The sequence below is a fragment of the Myodes glareolus genome, chromosome 11 (genome assembly GCF_982192425.1).
Source record: "Myodes glareolus chromosome 11, mMyoGla1.1, whole genome shotgun sequence".
Taxonomy (NCBI): domain Eukaryota; kingdom Metazoa; phylum Chordata; class Mammalia; order Rodentia; family Cricetidae; genus Myodes; species Myodes glareolus.
This window is the reverse complement of record NC_142036.1, coordinates 4,035,880-4,058,580: the sequence shown is the minus strand read 5'-3', so window position 1 is coordinate 4,058,580 and position 22,701 is coordinate 4,035,880. Positions and strand designations below refer to the sequence as shown.

Sequence of the window (22,701 nt, the reverse complement as noted above, 5' to 3'; positions counted from 1 at the left end):
GAGGAAGCAAAATACTAATATAAAATGAACTTTATTCATCTCCAAAGTCTATGCCAAAGTTTGGAAGTAAATTCTAGTTTAAGAAGAAAGATTACAAAGATAGATTTGGGGGTAGGACAAAGCTTGGTGGATAAGGACTCATGCTGTGAGAGCAGCAAGACGTGAGTTCAAATTTCCACCGTCCATGTAAATGCTGTGACTCATGACACATGCGGACTGAACCGCAGCACTGCAGGGTGGAGCTATGTGGATCACAGAAGCTTGCTGGGTAATCAGTCTAGCCAAACAGCTACCTTCGGGGTCAGTGAGAGACCTGTTAGCCAGTCAGCCTAACCAAAATGCTAAGTTTCAGGTTCAGCAAGGGACTTGATCTTAAATACATACATACATACACACACACACACACACACACACACACACACACATATATATATATATATAGAGAGAGAGAGTGTGTGTGTGTGTATAAAGAGAGATAGAAGAAGATGTCTGGCATTATCTTCTGCCTTCAGCATAGGTGTGCATTCGGGCACACATATGTGTATATATTCCCTAGGCACATAACCATGTAACACATACACACACTCACATATGCACCTCTCACCAATCCTACAGATTTAAAGCAGCGTGATTAAATTTGGCTTATGAAGTGAAAGAAGTTCTATTATAACCAATCCGCTGCTATGTGTTTTGCAAATTCTGTAGTTTTCATTTTCTGTAATTGTCTGTGGTCAACTACAGCCCAAACAATATTAAGTGGAAAATGAAAAAAAGAAATAGTTCTTCCATTTTAAACTGCTTCTTTAGCAGTGCTATGGCTATTCCATTTTACCACTGTTACTCTATTACTGTGGTAAGTTTGCAAGTTAAACTTTATTCTATGTACATATATGTTTGTATGTATGTATGTATGCATGTATGTATAATAGAAAAAACACAATTTATGAAGGGTTTGGTATTGCCCTTGGCTTCCAGTTTCCATTGGGCCCTTTGCACATAAGCTCCAAGTAAAAGGTGTGACTCAACATTAATTTGTGGGATGTATCTGTGCAAGAAATCAAGCATGTTTTCTTTGTCACTCTCGTTCTCTCTTTCAGTCTTCTTTTGGGAGCATGGATATGGGGCTGCAGCTCTTACTCCTGAGAACATGACGGACATGACGCAGTGGCAAGGATTCATGCGGGGCTGGGCTGCTGGCAACAGTGTGGTGACACACACGAGCTTGGAAAGATATGTTAGTGACTTTTCTGTTACTATGATGAAACATGATGACAAAATCATCTTATAGAAGGAGTTTTATTTGGTTTATAGTTCCCAGGGCACAGAAGTCTATCTTGCTAGAGAGTTAAGGCAGCAGACTGCAGGCATGGAGGTCTGAGCAGGGAACTAAGAGATCACATTTCAACCACAAACAGGAAGCAGAGTGAACAAGCTCGAACTGGGCCAGGTTATGGCTCTCACAGCCCATCCCCAAAGGCAGACCTCTTCCATCAACCTCCCATAACCTCCAGAAAGAGCAACATCAACTGGGGACCAAGTGTGGAGCCCATCAGCTTCATTTCTCATAAGACCTGCCTCCAGAGCTCCCATGTAGCAAGAATATTTTCCACCTTGTTAAGTCAGTGTTGCCTCATTAAGAACATCTTTCAAAAAAAGTCAACTTCGATTCTGATAAAAGGATCCCAGGAGCCCATCTGCAGCCAGCCAGGACACAGGTGACTATCTCCCAATGAGATGACGTGTGATAGTTAACATGAACTCTTAGTTGATAGGATCTATGATCCCCTAGAAGGCAAGCCTCTGGAAATGCCTGTGAAAGCTTGTCTAGATTAGCTTATTTGAGGTGGGGAGATCCACACTAAATGTGGGCAGTTCCATTGACAGGCTGGGGTCCCAGACTGAAAAAAAAAGAAAGAAAGAAAGCAAACAGAATAGCATTCATGGCTTTCTGCTTCCTGGCTGAGGACTTGGTGTGACATGGTATCTCCTGTTCCAGCTGACATGTCTTCCCTGTCATGGACTGTGAGCTGGAAGTCACGTGACTTTTATTGGGGTAGTTTATCACGGCAATGGGAGAAGTATCTAGAACACAACCTGAACCAAAATGCCTTCTGTTCCAGATATAATGGCAAGCCTGCATCTTTGCACTTGGCATTTCTGTGAAGTTTTCCTGTGGGTTGTTAAAATAGGCTTGAGGGGACATTTGGTGAATAGATGATTAGTTTCTTTTTGCTTCCTAAGGTCAAATTTAGTCTTAGTTTTCAAGAGATCTTTTTCTGCTACAAAGTTTTTTCTCCTTTAAAGATATTCAAAGTTTTTTCAGCAAATATACCTTTGTATTACTGCATGTAGTGTTCCCGGCAGCAGTTGCTGGAGCCCATACTTTCTTGAGTAAGTTAGAGCAGGTGGTCTTAACTAGGGGACTCACAAAGGCTCTGGGGAAATCTTTTCCTATCAGCATAGTTTAGAATCATGTACCTCCCTAGGGAGATCGTTCACAGTTGTATTTTACCAAGAAGCTAAGGAATAACTGGACAGAAGCATACTTTTCATGGAAGGAATGCTGTTATATATAAGGACAAGTGGTCAGAGGAAATAAATATAATGTGTGTAAATTTGTAAATACTAAATTCCTATTATATGTGTATTTTTAGAAAGAACTGGAAAATTCTAGATGGTCATTCATAAACAGCCAGAAACTGTGAGATGATGAGAAGACAAACACATACTTGCCACAGTGCACAGAAATAGCACACTGCAAATACTTCAGAGATTCAGCAAGATCTTTTGAGTGCCTACTGTTTACACAGTCTTATTTATAAGAGACTACAAATTACTTAAGTAAAGAATTAACTCTATCCTTCAACATTTAGTACATGTGGTAGTTTGAGTGTAATTAGCCCCATAAACTCAGAGGGAGTAGCACTATTAGGATGTGTAGCCTTGTTGGAGGAAATGTGTCACTGAGGAGGTGAGCTTTGAGTTCCCATTGCCTGTAAGATATAGAATTCTCAGTTCCTTCTCCAACATCTTGTCTGTGTGCATGCCACCATATCCCACCATGATAACAATGTACTAAACCTCTGAAAATGTAAGCCACCCCAATTAAATATTTTCCTTTATAAGAGTTGCCATGGTGTCTCTTCACAGCAATAGAACACTGACTAAGACAGTAAAATTTCCTCACTGAATTTGGTATTGATACCAAAAAGTATAAGAAAAACATGAAACATGTTGATGTGCTTTATGAAAAATAATATTCCTAAAAGAGAATTCGGTATCTGTCACCAAATCACATGTACTTCCTCCTTAGAGCTTATTCCATTCTTTTGATAGCAATGCTATTTATCAAAGCTTTCTAAGAAATTAGAAGAACAGCAACACATGGCAATATCAGTAATGGAAACTCAAAGACTGGATTATGATTAGGTAAGATATACATAGCAATTTGGGTAAAGAAAATGATTGCAACTAAATTAATATTAATTTGCATATTCTATTGTTTTGGATAAATAAAAATATAATTAACAATGATATAGTTTCGATGTAAAGTGTCCTGCACAGGCTCCTATGTTTCAGCTCCTGTTTGCTTGATGGTGACATTATTTTGGGAGGTTGTGAACAATTTGGAAGGTAGAGCCAGCTGGGAGAAGTGGGTCCCTAGAAGATGGACCCTGGTTTCCCTTCTTTTCCTCCCTCTTTTTTCTGACCCTGCCATGTTACAAGGAGTCCCAGCAGCAAGTTACTGGGATAACGACTAGAATCCCAGCCACCATGTCACCATGCCTTCCCCACCACCGTGGATGGTATCACCTTAAACTGTGAGCCAAGAAAAATCTTTATCCATACAATTCCTTCTTGTTGGGTATTTGGTCACAGTGACAAGTACCTGCTCCAGAATTTATTATAGATATCAACCAAAATAGCAACTTTTGTCTTAGCAATACCAAAGCCAAGCCTATAGGAGCGCATTGGCCTATTGTACACGATGCAATGAGATGGTATAGTGACCTACGCCATGAGGATTATCATCAACGGCTCCTCCTTCTGTGCCGTGACACACACTTCACGGGCAGGTTCTCGAAGTTACCTAGGTCATGCTACATTTTCTTAACTTTAGATGAAACATAAATGTATTCCTAGTCATTAAAATAGTAATAGGTGAATTTTCTTCCAAAAGTAATACACATGAAAATAGAATAGCTGACTATCTGGGAAGAGGAAGGACCCCGATGAAGGGACGGATATGATCGGTGTACTCTATATACATGCATTAATGTGAAACCCATGGCTTTACAATCAACACATACCAATTTAGAAAGAGAGGGAGGAAAAGTAGCGCCCATGAGCACTAGTGGGCACTACACACACATGCATGTCTACATGTGCACACATACACCAAGATCTCACTTCTCCGGTCTAAATGAGATGCACGGGTTGATGAAGACCCTGCACTGTCCTGAGAAGACACCAACTTGCTGTTGCAACAGCAGCATCTGCTTTCTTACCTGGTCAAAGTTGCACAGAGCGGCATGTAAGCCGGCCAGCATCCCTGCGGGGGGCTCATTCGTGATCTTAATGGAATTTTCCAGGAGGCCCTGAGGGACGATGTGCTCCTGTGGGGAAGGTGCAGCCTCAGCACTCATGAACACCCGGTAATCTCTGTGACTCCCTTGGCTGAACTTCTCAAGGAGTTTCTCCAAGGTTCCTAGCCATTTGGCTACCAGATGGATATTCTGCAAGACAGCAGGGTTCATGACTGCTGTGCCATTTCAGGATATGACTTGAACTACAGTATTAGAACATATAAATACGCTGACAACTTGGGGAGCCTTGGCATGTTTCTGGCCTTGAATTCACAGTACGTGCCATCATTCCTGCTCCTTTGTTTTTATACAGGAAAAGAAAAACCAGCCCAGATAGAATGGAGCACTGAACACATTAAATTCTGTAAAATCTCTGTGAAGCTGAGCCCCGACCCAGTCCACCTGATCTACTTTGAACAGTGGTGTACCAATCACTTGTGAGATGGAGTTGTCTATAACTTTGCTTTGTTATAGTTAAACTCAACTACTGAGAGGTATCTGGGTTAGCTTAATAAAGGATAAGAAAGTATAAGCTCTACTGCGCATAACTATATCTGATCCCATGCCCTACCCTGGCAAGAAGTGTTCTCCTCAAGGCTGGTCCCTGACATTACTTCATTTGGAAACCTCCTCTAGTCAAACTCATTAGTATATAGACTCAAAAGGTGTAAGAGAGAAAGGCTAGCTAGAAAGAGAGCTACACTCACTTTGTAAGATGCTCTGTGTATTCCTAACATACTCTACTTCTTAAATCCCAGCACAGTCAATAAATTTCCCCATTCTCAAAGACACATGCTCTCTCTCAACATAATTATTTTTTGTTTTCAGTTTCATGAATTTCAAATTTGATCTGCCAGTGCTATTTATTAAGTATGAGTGTATGTGTGTGTGATGTGTATGTGTGTGGTGTGTAGTGTGTGGTGTGTATGTGTGGTGTGTGTGTGTGTATATGAGAGTGGTGTGTATGTGTGTGTATGTGTGGTGTGTTTTTGTGTGGTGTGTGTATGTGTGTGCGTGTGTGGTGTGTGCATGTGTGTGCTGTGTATGCATATGGTTGTGTGTGGTGTGTGTGTGTGTGTGTGTGTCAGTCAGAGATGATTGAAAGTCTATTCTTTTTCTTCCAAAGTGGATTGTAGGTATTGGAATCAGATGGAGTCTCCTGACTGGCCCTGAAGAAGTTTTGATATGTAATTATTTCCAACAGAAAAAAATAGTCAAAAAATGTTAACAACTACAAAAGTGGGAAGTCAGATGCTGAAGGGAAGGGTAATAGGAGTGTTCTCTGAAATTTGTGAGATCATTCTCATTATTCACCTCCTTGCAGTGGTGAACACTGCACAGGCAAGCGTGGGGGTTGAACAGTGATTCCCCTCCCCCCCAGAACAAACGTGCTGAAGCTTGACCTGAACTTCACAGTGTGACCAGATTTAGATATAGAGTTCTTTCAAAGGGTAACTAAAGCTAAATATGGCCAGTACGACAGTGTCTAGGATAAGGTCCCTGAAACCCAGAGGGGAAATCATATTCAGATAACCACTCTACTTCAGGGACAGAGGCCTCAGAAGACACTAGCACTCCAGCTCCAACTTCCAGCCACACCAACTGGGAAGAATTAAGCATGTGTTACTTAAGCAAGTCAGCCTGATACTCTGGTTCAGCAGGGCTGGAACCTTAATCTAGCAGGAAGAACTCCAAGCTTCTTCTGCATGCTTGCTTCTAGCTCATGAGGACAGGGCATCTCACACCTAAACGAGCCATGCATGAACGGGAGTGATAGACAATAAGAAAACTCACTTTGCTAGTTCACTTATTTCTCAGCATTCTGCCTTGTGTACCATATGCTACCTAACTTGAAAAGTTTGCATGAAACAAATGCAAGAATATTCTAGGCAGTGACTTTGAAGCCAGGGAATGAAAAGCCTGTGCAATTATCTGTTAGCTCTTATATCTTCTTTTTTTTAATATTTATTTATTTATTTATTTATTATGTATACAATATTCTGTCTGTGTGTATGCCTGCAGGCCAGAAGAGGGCACCAGACCCCATTACAGATGGTTGTGAGCCACCATGTGGTTGCTGGAAATTGAACTCAGGACCTTTGGAAGAGCAGGCAATGCTCTTAACCTCTGAGCCATCTCTCCAGCCCAGCTCTTATATCTTCAATAGCACCCATTGTACTCATGAGAAATGACTGTAATACTTGCCAAATCCATTCACACATCTTCTGGTGTATATATGAGACACACAGCTGCCACCGGCCACCTTTGTAACTGCCTTTCTTGTCTGTGGAGACTCCAGGAAACTGCTAACTAAACAGCCTGATGGAGGTTGTATCTACTTACATTATGAATCAGCTTAGGGTTTGAGTAGAAATTAGTTGGTAAATTAGTTGATATGTACATCCATATTGTATCCCTATGCAGATATAATTCAATATAAATTATAAATAATATAACAAGTTCCCATTATATGAGTCTAGTCTTCCTTCAGAGTGTTGCTTTTTCTTTTCTCTACCAAAGAGATTTTGGAACCCTTAAGAACACTGAAGGCCTGACATGGGCTCTCCTCCACAGCTGCTGCTTGGCCGGCTAGACGGGGGACAGTAGAGAAGCTCAGTCAGACAGATTCCGCCTGTGGCTTCAAGTCTGCAATAGAAATCTCAAAGCAGGTACATGACATAATGAGGCCTTTCAGGCTTTCTTTTTAATGATAAATTTACCATTTAACTTCCAGGGGCTAACTGGAAACTCACATAGGGATCAAACAGGAGAAACTGTCTACTTTAAGTCACAGGCTCTTTTGAAGATGACTATATCCTTGTCGCTTTATCTGCAGTCTGAGTCCCTGGATGCATGAGGACTTACAATGGACTCTGTCTTCTCTCCAAGACTCTGAGGCAGCCACCATGTCCAACCAACAAGTGCTGTGTCTGAGAATCAACTCCTCCACTGCAACCCAAATGACTCTGTGCCTCACAACGGGACTCTGTTTCAAGTGCCCAAGTGAAGGTCTTAATGAAAACTCGTCTATGTAGACGGTATCACCAACATAGAATGGTACTTCTTTGTAGACAGAATTCTGCTTAGGCTTTGGGGGAAGTTTCTGCATGAATCTAGGCAATGTGTACCAAACTTCTATTCTAGAGCCATTAATGTGTATTAAACCTCTATTCTGGAGCCACCATGGAAAGCCGATGGTGAACCTTGGAAGAATGGGTGTGTAGTTGGTTGGTACTAAGCAGAAACTGTGTCATACCATCTCTGTGGGCTAATCCAAGACTCACTTTTCTCACATCTACATGGAGAACAACCCTGACCCTAGAGACTTGCCATAGTGACTGGAGACAGGGCATTCCATGAGCTGCCTCCTCAAAAAACCTGTGGGCTGACAGTATTGCATACCAAATATTCATCACCAGTCATGCTGGTAGCTAACAGGGCTTGCTCTAGGGACTAGACAAACTCCCTGATTGTCCAGAGCCAGTCTGTGTTCTAGGGACTCTGGGGACTCTTATTAGAATCCTAGGCCAAGGAGATTACACGGGAGTACACGGAGTTATAGAATCTTAGATCTGTGCCTATCTGCTCTAGAAGGGACTATAGGAATTGTCTCCTCTAATTTCTTAATTTACAATCAGGTCACACGATTGTCTAGGGGCCAAGTAGAGTTGTAGAAGAATATACATAATTTATATACATGTGTATGGAATATGTGTGTGTGCGTGCAATTTCTGTCAACTCTGAAGTGACTGTTCAACTTTGAAGTGACCTACTATTTTTCATACCACGACATTAGAACGGCCATCTCTATTAGGTTGCTCACTTCGGTCTCCTTCTCACGTACAGGGACTGTGAATGTGGGAGGGTCTGCAGATCACCGCGCAGTAGAATAAGGGCGACTTTCTGTGGGGCGGGGCGGGGCGGGGCGGGGCAGGGCAGCAGGGCGTGGCTTAGCCTTTGGGTTCACACCAGGGTTTTCCACGAGAAAGCTTCATACTCACCTGAAGGATGACCCAGTGCCCTCCGATCGCAGCCTTCTCCAGCGCCATTTCTGCCTCTAGCTCCTGACCTTGCCCTAGAGACACATTGTGGAACTTTCCAGAGTCAATTGTAAACCCCAGTCTTCTGCCTGTGGAGAATACAACATGGCGGGCGGGGATGGGAGGAGAGACGAACTCTAAGTCGAGAGGAAAGTCTGGAATTCTAGGGTCTAATTTACATCTGTGGTCACAGCTGCCACCTGATAGGTCACCTTCCTGTGGAACCCAGTGACCTCTCTATTGTTTCCTTGGCATTATTTTGAGCTCTTTCCAGCTGCCTCCCTACAAGCATTTTGAAAAGCCTGTGGAAGTCGGTTCCTTTGGTTTTATGATAATGAAGCTTTTGACATTTTGATAGACGGCAGCATTGTTAGTGAGCTTTCTAAACTCCTGCAGGAGAAGTAGCTTTTCCCTCAGAAAGGAGCAACATGTGGTAGATATCGCATCCGTTTTGAAGGGATTGGCTCATTGGGTAAATGTGCCGGCTCTCACCTTGTGAGGCTGCATCTAAATGGAGCCCAGGCAGGTCACAGCTGCATTAACCTGGTATTCCTGGAGCAGGCTGTGGGGAACAGTAATCCGCAGCACAAAGCGACAATATCTCACACAATCGAATAGAGTTGCCCTAATGACCATTATTTAGTCACAGGGGGTACAAGATTACAGAAGCATGGAGAAAATTGCCCTCTGGCCCTCACATCGTCAAGAGGTGGAAAACAGGACAAAGGAACCTTGCATTATGCCAGCCAGATGAATGTTCTGTTGGCGCATTGCTCCAGACCGCGCTGTTATTAGCTGTGCATTTTCCACAACCCAATCTCCAAGAAATAAAAAAAAAAAGAAAAAAGAATAAAAAAGATAACTGAACAGAAAGGGTGGGCAGGGGGCTTCCAGACAAGAGGGGGCGGGGCTGGGGCCTCCTGGCTACTCACCAAGCAACTCTAGGTCTTTCAGGGCGTCCACACCTGGAGACAGGATGAAGAACACTGGGGTGGCGGGGCTGCTTTCTTCACATGCTCTCCCCAGATCCAACCTGCTCCTCTCCACATACTTTGCACCTAGCTTCTCTTCTACAAAATGTCTATTTAAGAAAAGAACATGCAAAAACAGAACAAAACAACAGCAACCCTTCCCAAGAAAACAAAGTAAAAAATTGGCTGACTGAATTTGAACTTGGTTAGTGTCAGCGTTTAGATGAGCTAGGCACAAGAAAGAAACCAACCATGTTTACTGTAAGAGGTGTCTTTAGGAGAGCCGCAGAAATTCAAATAGATTCATGCAGGCTGTGTACCGTGTATTGCCTCCAACTTGAGACACTGAAAATCAGAAGCCTACATTGCATTCTGGGGTCCCCTTCTGAGTACTGTCATCCGTCCACATATGGCTTTGTAGCCCCCAAACCTCCTACCAGACCCCATCCCCCATTACTTATTAACAGTTGATTAGGCTTGCCATAGTGTAATTTTCCAGCCTGCTGGGCTTCTCATGAATATACAAATGCTTTTTGGGGTGTTTCTAACAGGGAAGTGCAATTAAGCAAGCGGTTATTTCCCTGCAGCATCAGACCTAGCAGAAGGCCAGTACGCTAAGCAGAATGAACTGCTAGAGCGGGCTTCCACAGAGGCCTCTGCAAAGTGAAAATTGGCCAAACTAGACGAAGCAAGAGGATCTTCCACGTGGATACCGTGGAAGAAAAGCAGCGCACAGGATGAAGCTGAGCATGCTCTGCTTGGTGAATTCAAATTAAAGAAGACTGGTACGCATTAAGCAAGTATTGCCATTTAGAAGTCAGGAGGGCACACAAAAGGCCACTGCGACTGCGCTGTGGGCTGTGGTTCTGCTTTTAAAGCGCATTGACTGTAAAGTTACAGAACCACGAGTGGCTCTGTCCAGAAAGTTGGCTTCTTGTTTGACGCGCAAAGCTTTCAGCGCCAACATGGCTGATAAACAGAAATGACGAAGTGGAGCATGCGTGCTCCCGGTTTCACCACTCAGCCGATACCCAGACCTTCCGGGAACACCCCCACCATTTCCTCAGTCCTCAAACTCACTTCAGAATCGAGCCTTTTGGGAGGGTGGTCACTGTTCCGTGTTTAGCAGTGTTTAGCGGTAGTAGAGAGTATAGAATTGGAATTTTAGTAGGGTCCTCCTCATTCCTAGGACCAAGTTCCTTCCGTGTCAATCTGTGTTGCTGAAAAGGTCATTGCTCACCTCAGGGCATACGTCATCCTGTCGGGTCTCACTGCTCTCAAAATAATCAGCTTCTGTAGTAAGCTTTTCTTCTTCCATTCTTGTGGTAACTTTTCTTTTTCTGGACACTCTGATTCTACCCATTTCCTCCACTGTTTGGCAGATCCTTCCACATCTCGGTCTAGGCCTCGGAATTCTTCCATGAGGGCTACCGCCTGCAGTGTAACATGGCAGCATGAGGGTTGGGGATGCCGTGAACAGTTCGCAGCTCCAGAGACTGATGGCAGCTCCCACGTTACTCTGAAGATCTTCTGAATGCTTTCCTGTCTAACTTAGGCTCAGCGACAGGGTCTGATCAGTGAGAAGCCTTGGCAGGAGGTGGGCCAGGTGAGTGTGTCTGTGGTAAGGGTAGATGCAGGACTGGCTTTCCCAGCTCTTTCCTAATTCAGCTCGCTGTCTGTAGTATGTCCCTTTGCTAACTGCTCTGTCCTCTGCCTCCCTTCTCGGCTATCCTAACAAATGCATTTGTTTTCTTTCCTGTTCCTGGTTGACTCCCTTATTTTCTTCATAACCCACCTGTTTGTGCCATCTGTTTTGTGGTGAGACCCTAAGGTCTGACATGTTTCAAATACATATTTATTTTTTAAGATTTATTTTTATTATTTTAATTATGTGTATGGGGGTATGTGCACATACATGCAAGTACACAGAAAGGTTACAGATGTGAGGTTCCTGGAGCTGGGGTTCTAGGCAGTTGTGAGCCGCCTGACGTTGGTGTGGGAATTGAACTCAGGTCCTCAGTACGTGCTTTGACCACTCAGTCATTTCTCCATAATTCTAAAGTGATAATTAAATTGAGAATACAGATTTCTAAAACTGCTTTGTACGGGCTGGACAGATGGCTCGGTGGTTAAGACACACATACACTATGTTTTTGAAAAGTCTGAAAGAATCTAAGTATATATAAAAATAAGGTAAAGCTATTTTCAGGGCAGGGGAGTGTTTTCTTCTTAGAACAGAAACCAGAGCAGACTTAGTGTGTGTTGGTCATTATTCAGGGCCTTGGAGATGAGGAAGTCATATGATAGATATGATAGATCTTCTGGCGGAAAAGTAGAGTAAGGCCACCTGTTGGCACACACCTTTAAGCCAGCACTTGGGAGGCAGGGGCAGGAGGAGCTCTGTGAGTTCAAGGCCAACTTAGTCTATAAAGAAAGCCCCAGGACTTCTAGGATGGTCACACAGGGAAACTATCTCAAAAAACAAAACAACAGCAAAAAAGTAAGGCTGACTGGGGTTGGAAGTCATCAGTTGAACTTTGCTTAAACACTGCTATTTGTGTGTGCATGTACATATGTTGTATGCACATTTGTGTGTGCATGTACATATATTGTATGCACATTTGTGTGTGCATGTACATATATTGTATGCACATCTGTGTGTGCATGCACAGGCACATGTATATATATGCACATGTGGAAGCCAGAGGTGGATGTTGGGGGTCTTCTTCAGCTACTCTGTACATTATTACTATTATTATCATAATTGTGGGGGGCAGGATTCAAGACACTGTTTCTCTGTACAGCCCTGGCTGTCGCTCTGCAGAATAGGCTGGCCTTGAACTCAGAGATGTGCCTGCCTCTGCCTGCCGGAGGCTAGGATTATAGGTGTGTGCCTCCACCAGCCTGCTAGTCAACTTTACTTTTTGAGACAGTGTTTCTCAATGAACCTGGAGCTTACCAACTCTGCTATATGTGCTGACCAGCAAGCTCCAGGGAGCCTCCTGTCTCTGCCTCCCCAAAGCAGAGGTTACAGATGCATTGCCACCACATCTGGATTGTGTGGATGCATTTATCAATTGAACCATCTCTCCAACCCTATCTTAACCACTTTATAGTAAGACTAAACTGTTGTCCTTTTTTTTTATTGTTGCTGCCTTTTAACTACAGCTATCCTAGTCAGCAACTGCAGCTCTGCGCTACCAGCAGAGAGGTTGGGCCACAAGAGCTGCAGCCTGAGGAAATTCTGTTCCCTCAGGCACCAGACTCTTACAAAGAGAGCTTATCTAAATCTCTGTCCCTTGAAAGAGCTCAAGATTCAAAGGAACAGGTGGAAGTCTATTCCCCAGAGAGGCTGAATAGCAAGCAGCCCACCTCCTCGGGTCTCCCAGGAAGCTCTCCTGAGGCTCCTGCCTTCTCCACCTGGCTCCTCCCTACAACTCCCAGTCAGCTAGTTGCTGACCACAGGCCTCCTGACCACAGGCGAATTTTATTTAATCAAACACATCTTTGCATCATTAAACAAATGTTCCAGAGCATAAACAAAAGTAACATACCTTAAAATAATATTCTACAACACTAAACTACTATATTGCACTATTTCAAAAACTTGTGAAAAGATAGAAAACTATCATTAATAAAAGAAACAGAACAAAGAAACTAGATTTAACTAAACTAAAGGATGATCTTTTCTATCCTTTGATTTTTTTTTTTTAATCGAAGGTCATGACAGACTGCACATAATTTCTACTAACTTTTTCTCCTGTACATCGGCCAAAAGCTCTTTTATCTTTTGATAAGAAAATAATTAACTGAATGATACAATGTATAAGTTTGTTTCTAAAATGTAAGGGATATCATCTTTTTAAAATAATTTATTTAACTTTATTTCATGTACATTGGTGTGAAAGTGTTACATGCTCTGGAACTGGAGTTACAGACAGGTGTGAGCTGCCACATGGGGCCTGGGAATTGAACCCTGGCCCTCTGGAAGAGCAGCAGCCCTCTTAACGGCTGAGCCATCTCTCCAACCCCGGTTATATCATCTTTTTATGAATTATTTTTCTACATTAAAGAAACCTATTGTTTGAAAGAAAAAATTTAAGAACTAAGAAAGCAAATTCCTCACGTACCTTGACAGCACTCCACGACTGAGCGGTTAGAAAATCAACAGGACTTGAGTAAGTGTGGTCAACTGGGAACCGAAGCAGGAAGTCCAGCTCCAGGGGGTCGATCTCCTGCCTTCGCAACAAAATCTTGAGAGAATACACATGTGCAAAAGATGAGTTGTTTTCCATCATAACTACAGCGCAAGAAACTGCCACCATTAACCAGACATGACGGGGGAGATCCTAGCAGGGGCTGTTCTGTATTTGAAGACTGCATTGAGACTCTTAGATTATGCATATGATCTCAAAACCCAAACCAGCAATGAATAGAAAATACTTGTGAGGGTTCATTTTTTTTCCTAGTTCTAACACCTCCAGCAATAAACAACATAACCGAAATGTACTCTCCTACCCACCCCACTGGACCAGCGACTAACAGCATCTGATTTCATAACTGCAGTCATTTTCCTGCCTTCTCGTTGACTCCTTTGTTTAAGCAAAGTCTTCTGCAGGAATAAGGAAGAAACGACAAGCAGGACTCACTAGAGATCGGAGCATGAAACTTGGGCGGAGCTTTTTTACTTATTCCTTGAGTTAAAAAATTTTAAAATGTATTTTTAATTGATGAAATATATATAAATATATATGGAATAAAATGTGATGTTTTGATACAAGGTTACATTGTAGGATAGTTAAATTAAACTAATTAATTTGTTATGCCATGTATTAATAATTTTTGAAATGTACTTGTTTAGAAAAACACTAACTTTCTACAATGGGATATTATGCAGCTTAAAGTAGAACTTCTGTTGTTAGCAACAGCATGGATGAGCCCATGTGAGGTTCTTAAAAGGACCGTGAGCAACTTGAATCTGAGCTCATAACCCTGGCCTCAAAGAACATTTCTGGTAGGACCTAGAAAGTTTGAGAAGATGAAAGAGCACCTCACTGATGTTTCTTAGGGCAATGGTGGTCAGTCACCCAAACCAAAGCACCCTAGGCATAAGCCATTACATGCTCAAGTTCCTTGTCATCAAAAGTTTCTGAAATGGTATTTCTGTTTCCCTTTGGCATGAGGAAAATGCACAACAAGCAGAGGTGTCAGCCTGGGGTTCCAGGGAAGCTTCAAGCCATGGCCTCACCTGAAAAGTCATCTGGGCCAGAAACGTGAGCTTGTCCTTCTCAAACAGCGCCCGACTGGCGTAGCGGAAGGTGGTGTGGGTGATGCTCTCTACTAGGACGCAGATGCGAGCCTGAGCATCCTCCACCTTCTCAGCCTGCTCAATGGCTCTGTGGAACAGTGTGTTGAAAGCCTGGAAGAGTTAACATGAGTACCAGAGGGTAAAGTAATGCTTGCTTGTCCAGCTAACCTCAGATACACAGGGAGAGAGGGAGGACAAGGGAGGACTTCTGTGAGGCTTCCGTGGGCTGCTAAAACAGTCTGCGTTTGTGCCATATAGACAGTGCTAGTTCAAGGCTGGATGTCATGATGAGTGTGTGTGTGTGAGTGTGTGTGCGCGCGTGCATGCGTGTTCTCGTGCACCCATTGATAGGACAGGATCTTCTGTATTTTACCCTGGCTGGCCTGGAACTCACTTTGTAAGCAAGAGTGGTTTTGAACTTAACGTCAATCCTTTGCCTTTGCCTCTCAAGTGCTAGGATTATAGGTACGTCACTATGTCTGCTTCATGGTTGTTATTAAAATGATTCTATAAAATCTATTTGCATTTCCCTCTTTGCAACTAAAGCAGACAATTCTCTCTATGGTTAAAATTCCTACAAACTACTACTAATGTAACTATTTTAAATGCAGAACAGTATTATGGTATGTCACCAACTTCAAGACGTTTTAGTCCTGCAAAACTAAGTCTATTTACTGACTGTTCTTGCCGACTGCCGCTCCGCTTTGCACGCACCACTCTGACACCCTAGGATCTCACATGGGTGCACTCACGCGCTGTTCACCCCTGCACGCACCACTCTGACACTCTAGGTCTATCACGTGGGTGCACTCACGCACTGTTCACCTCTGCACGCACCACTCTGACACTCTAGGTCTATCACGTGGGTGCACTCACGCGCTGTTCACCTCTGCATGCACCACTCTGACACTCTAGGTCTATCACGTGGGTGCACTCACGCGCTGTTCACTCCTGCACGCACCACTCTGACACCCTAGGATCTCACGTGGGTGCAGTCACGCGCTGTTCGTCTTTGTGGCTGGTTTATTTCCACCTGGATAATGGTTTCCAGGCTTTACCATTTCATAGCATGCTTCAAAATTTCCTTCCTGGTAATCTAGTCAGGCACTGACAGACACTTGGATGGTCCCTATTGTTGGCCTGCAGCTATGACTAGGGATCTTGAACTGTGTCTGCAAGAGGTTCTTTCTGTTATTTAGTCAGAATTAAGACTGCTGCTGGCTCACACTGCCATTCCCAGTTTCATTTCTGAGGAAGCACTATCCTCTTTCCCATGGATGCTGATCTGATTTACACCTCCAGGCAGCATAAGCAAAGGAGAAAACTTCTACACATTTTCACCACTCTTACTTCTATAGTGGTTATTCTAACCTGTGAGAGGAAACCCCTGTATATGTTGACTCGCGTCTTCCTAATCGGAGATGTGGAACATTTGCATATGGTTGTTGATCATTTTCACCTCCTTTAGTGACATGTCTATTCAAGTCTTTAGCACATTTCTATCAGGTTATCTGTTATTTAATTCCACCCACTACTTTTTGTATGTCTTATGATTATTGTTTCTTTATTTTGAAATGACTCTTTGTATTTATTATTTTATTTCGTGTCTAGTCACAATGAGGATGATAAGCAAAAATGATTTACTTTGTAGTATATACGGGAGATTCTCCTTCCCTCTTCTTCCTCAAACCGTGCTCCCCTGGTAACCTCCCCACCAGATTCTATTCTCTTTCAATGTCTCATGTGCCCTTTGCCTACCTGTCATGTTTTTGTTGTTGTTGTTAAAAATAAACCCATGCACTCAATGCCAAGCCTCTTGTATGATAATTGAGTATTTGTCAAAAATGAGAACAAGACTGCAAGGCCCCCAAAGTAGAACAGCACAGCAGGCGGCGTGGCAGGCTGAACCTGACCTGCACAGGCTGGGGCTCTGGCTCTGAGGATCACAAAATGTGAGCTTTGGGGCTATTGGTTTGAAATCTGAAAATAACACCTTTTTTTGATGAGGAGAAAACATACGTTTTCTTAGAGTGTTTTAGGATACTGGATATATGTAATAGTGGCTTAAAATGCCCTGCCCCATTCTTTCTTTCCATATACCAGAACCACTGAGCAATAAACCCCTAATTTCCAGGAGGAAAAGAAAAGTCAGACTGTCTCACGCTGTGGATTTTCCTTTATCTGTTCAGCATTACCTTCAAAGAGAACTGATACATGGGGTTGATCTTCCTCAGGTCATTGATAACAAAGTACAGGAGAGCGGCCCTTGCTGCCACTGGCCTGTAGCATTCCCGAGTCTCGTTGATTTTTCCTTCATTTTCCCGGGCTTGCATTACCTGTGGTGAGGTCAAGTGACAGCAACAACTTACCTTCGTGTTTTCTAAACAAATTCCAGGAAAGGAAGGACTCTTAGGAATGCTTGAACTGAGCAACTGTTACTAGTTAACCCCTAAGTAATGATCTTGTTTGTAATCCCAGTACTTGGGAAGCTGAGTCAGGAGCATTGCTGTAAGTTTGAGTCTGGTCTGCAATATTCAAGTGTTCAAGAACAGCGTGCAGTAGAGAGTGAGACTCCAGGAGACCCCTACTCAGAAAAACAAAACAAGCAAAGGAAGAAGCAACTACTAGTAAAACCCACACCATGGCTGACATCTAAGGAAATAACTAAATCTAGGCCAGTGATCTGACTCCAGCAGTAAAAGTGCTCCCACAGGAGGCCAGGGACCTGTGCTAGAGCTGGGACTTCATGTGAGGTTTGGAGGGTTGTCCTCTGACCGCCATACACTGTGTTACATGGGAGCCCAATCTAGGTCTATGTATCATACACATATACATGCAAATACTCCAAAAATAATCACTTTAAAAGAAATTCTTCAATTTCTATTTTTAGATGACTTTTTCTCATGAATTGCATTCCAGTGAGAAGGGGTGTGGCTGTAGCGGCTTCCTATAGGTTTAATGACCTTCATGGTTCAGGACCTGGAACCTGCTGCTGAGTAATGTCACCTTTTCGCCTCCTGTCTCTCTTTCAGGCCTTAACAGCCCAGCTATATCACCTCCCAGGGATGGCTCTTAAAGTCTGCTGGGTCAACCCAGTGCCAATGATTTTATTAGGTCTGCAAATACCGCAAGGTCGAAAGCACATGCAATAGTCATACTTCCTAAATAGCCTCTCTATGAGGGCTCTCTCGGCTGTCAGATTGCAGCAGCAGCACAGCTCCATATGGTAAAATATGCCCATTTATTCTTACTTGTTAGCCTATGGGCACTTTTTCTGACACACACACACGCGCACACACACACACACACACACACAAATATCAACTAATAATTTTTATTGAAGGGTCAAAAAATACCCATTTCTAAAAACAATCAAGAACCTACTTCTTTTTTCTGTAAGAACACTTGATGGCCCTGCAGCTTTAAGTGATACAGTATTTCCCCTAAATGCTTCTATGGTCTTGACTCATAACATCTGTGAATGAAAGGAAATGAAATGCCAAGCAGAGAGGTGGGTGTGGCTTCATAGTGATATATTAAGAAGACAGGAAACAACATTTTAAGAGACAATTAGAAGTTAACCTCAAAGCTAAGACTTAATTTACCTAATTGCCCTAATCTTTACTATTTTAGGAGCCACCTAGAAACCACTTACTTAAAAGGATAGAGTAATTTGGGATTCTATTTCTTTGCTTAATTTAAGGCACATACATTGGATGTGTGGCAACACAGCCTTGGCTGGGTAATTAGTGGATTACTTAGTAAGGAGAACACTTCACAAAGCAGATAACAGTTCACATCTTTCCAAATTATGCAGTGGTAACAGTTAGTGGCTACTCATGGAAGTCCAAAGTGCACACGACACACGGCCCATTGTGATCCGAGCTGCTCGGTCACCAGGACGCTGTTCAAGAGAAATGGTTTCTCGGCTTTTGGAAAATGTCGTTTTACCAGCGTAAATGCTGCATTGAGCACAGGGCACCATCCCCTGCCCTGATTCCTGCCGTCACAGGCCTAGACACAGGACTCTAGCGCCAAAGATTTCTCTAAGAACTCAACACCCTGGGATGGTTACTTGCTGAAGCTGAGCTTTGCCCTTCCCCTAGTTTCTACCATGTAAACAAGCAGACTCCAACACTGGTCACACAAGAAAAATGATTGGATCTGTGTGGAACTTGAAGTGCAAACTGGAACATTTCAGTTCTTAATCTTCTACGGACAGTCTAAGTGCTGATGGCTGTCCGCTAAGTGGCCTACATCACACAATATCTTAATTAGGGTTTCTGTTGCTGTGACGAAACACCATGACCAAAACGCAAGTGGGGGAGGACAGGGTTTATTAGGTTTACACTTCAGCATGGCTGAAGAAAGTCAGGACAGGAACTCAAAGTAGGGTCCTGGAAGCAGGAGCTGATGCAGAGGCCATGGGGGGAAGTTGCTTATTGGCTTGCTTCCCGTGGTTTGCTCACACTGCTGTCTTTTAGATCCCAACACCAGCAGCCAGGGATGGCACCACCCCCCATGGACTGGGCCCTCCCCCATTGATCACCTATTGAGAAAATGCCTTAAAGTTGGATCTCAACAAGGCATTTCCTCAAGTGAGGCTCCTTCCTCTGATGACTCTAACTTCTGTCAAGTTGACACACAAAACCAACCAGTACACAGAACAAATCTGCCTTCTCAGAGGAATTACCAAACCTGATTAAGTTGTAGTAAATGAAATTCCTGGAGGCCAGTAGTGCAATGAGTGACCTAGGCCAAAGCAGGCCTGAGGCAGTGAACTCCATAGCAGCAGGAGTGGATCCAGACCAGGGACATCTGTGGAAGCAGAACTGGGCCAGCGACCTAGGCCAGAACAGGCCTCAGGCTCCATGGGAGTGGGAGCAGATCCAGACCAAGAACACTTGCAGAGGCAGGTCTGAGCTGGAAACTGAGGCCAGAGCAGGCCTGAGACAGTGAATTCCACAGGAGCAAAACAAGCCCTGGGAGCACTGAGCGACCTCTAAGAACACAAAGTGACCCACAGGGTGACTGGAACCGTGGCATTGACTGCACCATGAGGAGCAATCATCTGACCTTGGGTCTACTGGCACCTTGAAGATTGATCAACAGAGACACAGACAGCCCCAAGCACACCAATTAGAAGAAAAAATGGGCAGATAAGGTAAGAACACACGCAACACCACAAAGAGTAACATGACACCAATAAAATCTAGAGACCCTACAACAGCAAGACTTGAACAACCAAATATAGATAAAGCAGAAGAAAATGACCGAAAAAAATAACTTCAGAAGAATTTTTGAGACTCTTGAAGAAGAAATAAGAAACTCCCTCAAAGAAATAGAGAAAAAGACAAACAAAAAATTATAAGATATCAACAAATCTCTTAAAGAAAACCAAGAAAAAGCAATCAAACATATGAAAGACACTATTCAAGACTTGAAAACTGAAATAGAGACAATAAAGAAGGCACAAACTGAGGAAATTATAGAAACAGAAATCATGAGAAAAAGATCAGGAATCACAAATGCAAGCATGAACAGCAGAATACAAGAGATGGAAGAGAGAATCTCAAGTGCTGAAGATACAATAGGGGAACAAAAAAAGAAAACATTAACACTAATAAAAGCTCAACACAAAATATCCAGGAAATATAGGACACCATGAAAAGACCAAACCTAAGAATAATCGATATTAAAGAAGGAGAAGTTTAACTTGAAAGCACAGAAAATATATTTAATGACATCTTAGAAGAAAACTTTCCCAATCTAAAAATGATATGCCTATGATGGTACAAGAAACTTACTGAACACCAAATAGACTGGATAAAAAAAAAAGTCCCCTTGCCACATAATAAGAAAGAATATTAAGAGCTGCAATGGAAAAAGACCAAGTAACATATAAAGGCAGACCTATCAGAATTACACCTGACTTCTCAATGGAGACAATGAAAGCCAGAAGGTCCTGGTCAAGTATTAGGCAGACAGTAAGAGACCGTGGATGCCAGCCCAAACTACTATACCCAGCAAAACTTTCTATTTTCTTTTTTTTAACTTATTTATTTATATATATATATATATATTTTTCCATTCAAAAATTTACACTTCCTCCCCTCCAGCCATCCCCCTCTGGCTCCCCCACTTCCCTTCCTCCCTCCCCCATAAGAGAGGGCAGGGAACCCTGCCCTTTGGGAAGTCCAAGGCCCTCCCCGCTACATCCAGGCCTAGGAAGCTTCCCAGAAAAACTTTCAATCACCATAGAAGGACAAAACAAGATATTCCATGACAAAGCCAGATTTAACCAATATCTAGCCACAAACCTAGCCCTACACTAAGTACTAAAAGGAAAACTGCAACTGAAGGAAGTTGGCCACATCAACAAATACACAGACAATTGATGGTCTCACAGCAGCAAATCCCAAAGAAGGGAAAAACACACAAATTAACACCATCAACAATGAAAACTAGATTAACAGGAGATAGCAATCACTGGTCATTAATATTCCTTAATATAAATGGACTCAACTCACCTATAAAAAGACACAGGCTAACAGATTGGATACAAAAACAGAATCCATCCTTCTGCTGCATAAAAGAAACACACCTCAACCTCAAAGACAGATATTGACTTAGAGTAAAGGGTTGGGGAAAAAATTTCCTATCAAATGGACTTAAGAAACAAGCTATCCTGGTATAGCTATCCTAATATATGTATTAGGGTATGTAATATGTAAAAGAAACACTTCTAAATCTTAAATCAAACATTAACCCACACACTAATAGTGGGAGACTTCAACACTCCACTCTCACCACTGGGCAGCTCAGTCAGACAAAAAGTTAACAAAGAAATAACAGATGTTATGATTCAAATGGAATTAACAGACATCTATAGAATATTCTATCCAAAGATAAAAGAATATACCTTCTTCTCAGCACCTCATGGAACCTTCTCAAAAACTGACCACATACTTGGTAACAAAACAAACCTCAATAGATACCAAAAAATGGAATAAAGATAAAAGATTTTAAAAAAAGATACCCATGTATCTTATCAGATCACCATGGCTTAAAACTAGAATTCAAACAGCAACACTACTTCCAGAAAGCCCACAAATACATGGAAATTAAAAATGCTCACCTGAATCATCAATGGGTCAAGGAAGAAATAAAGAGAAAAATTACAGACTTCCTACAATTCAATAAAAATGACCACACAACATAACCAAATTTATGGGACACAATGAAAGCAGTGTTAAGAGGAAAGTTCATAGCACTAAATGCCTACATAAAGAAGCTGGAAAAATCCCACATTAGTGAATTAATAGAACATTTGAAAGGTTTAGAACAAAAAGAAACAAACTCACCCAAGAGAACTAGATGACAGGAAATAATCAAATTGAGAGCTGAAATCAACAAAATAGAAACAAAGAAAACAATACAAAGAATCAATGAGACAAAGAGTTGGTTTTTTGAGAAAATCAACAAAATAGACAAACTTTATCCAACCTAACAAAAAAAGCAGAGAGAGAATATCCAAATTAACAAAATCAGAAATGAAAAGGGGGACATAACAACAGACATGGAGGGGAAATCCAGAGGATCATAGGTCATATTTCAAAAACCTGTACTTCACAAAATTAGAAAGCTTAAAGGAAATGAACAACTTTCTGGATAAATATTACTTACTGAAATTAAATCAAGACCAGATAAGCAAATTAAACAGACCTATAATTGCTGAAAAAAAATAAAAATAGTCATCAAAAGTTTTCCAACCAAAAAATCCCAGGATCAGATGG

At 42.4% G+C, this 22,701-nt stretch overlaps 1 protein-coding gene across 1 annotated transcript in view; it reads right to left on the bottom strand.

Moving 5' to 3' along the window:
- Window positions 1–22,701, bottom strand: part of Dnah11 (dynein axonemal heavy chain 11) — a 327,366-nt gene that overhangs the window by 26,126 nt on the left and 278,539 nt on the right. The window contains exons 68-74 of the mRNA XM_087911463.1: window positions 17,101–17,241; window positions 14,846–15,016; window positions 13,728–13,850; window positions 10,838–11,031; window positions 9,559–9,707; window positions 8,588–8,715; window positions 4,509–4,736 (exon numbers count right to left, since the gene is read on the bottom strand). Coding sequence (XP_087767589.1) covers window positions 4,509–4,736; window positions 8,588–8,715; window positions 9,559–9,707; window positions 10,838–11,031; window positions 13,728–13,850; window positions 14,846–15,016; window positions 17,101–17,241 — 1,134 coding nt within the window. The remainder of the gene's footprint in view (window positions 1–4,508; window positions 4,737–8,587; window positions 8,716–9,558; window positions 9,708–10,837; window positions 11,032–13,727; window positions 13,851–14,845; window positions 15,017–17,100; window positions 17,242–22,701) is intronic.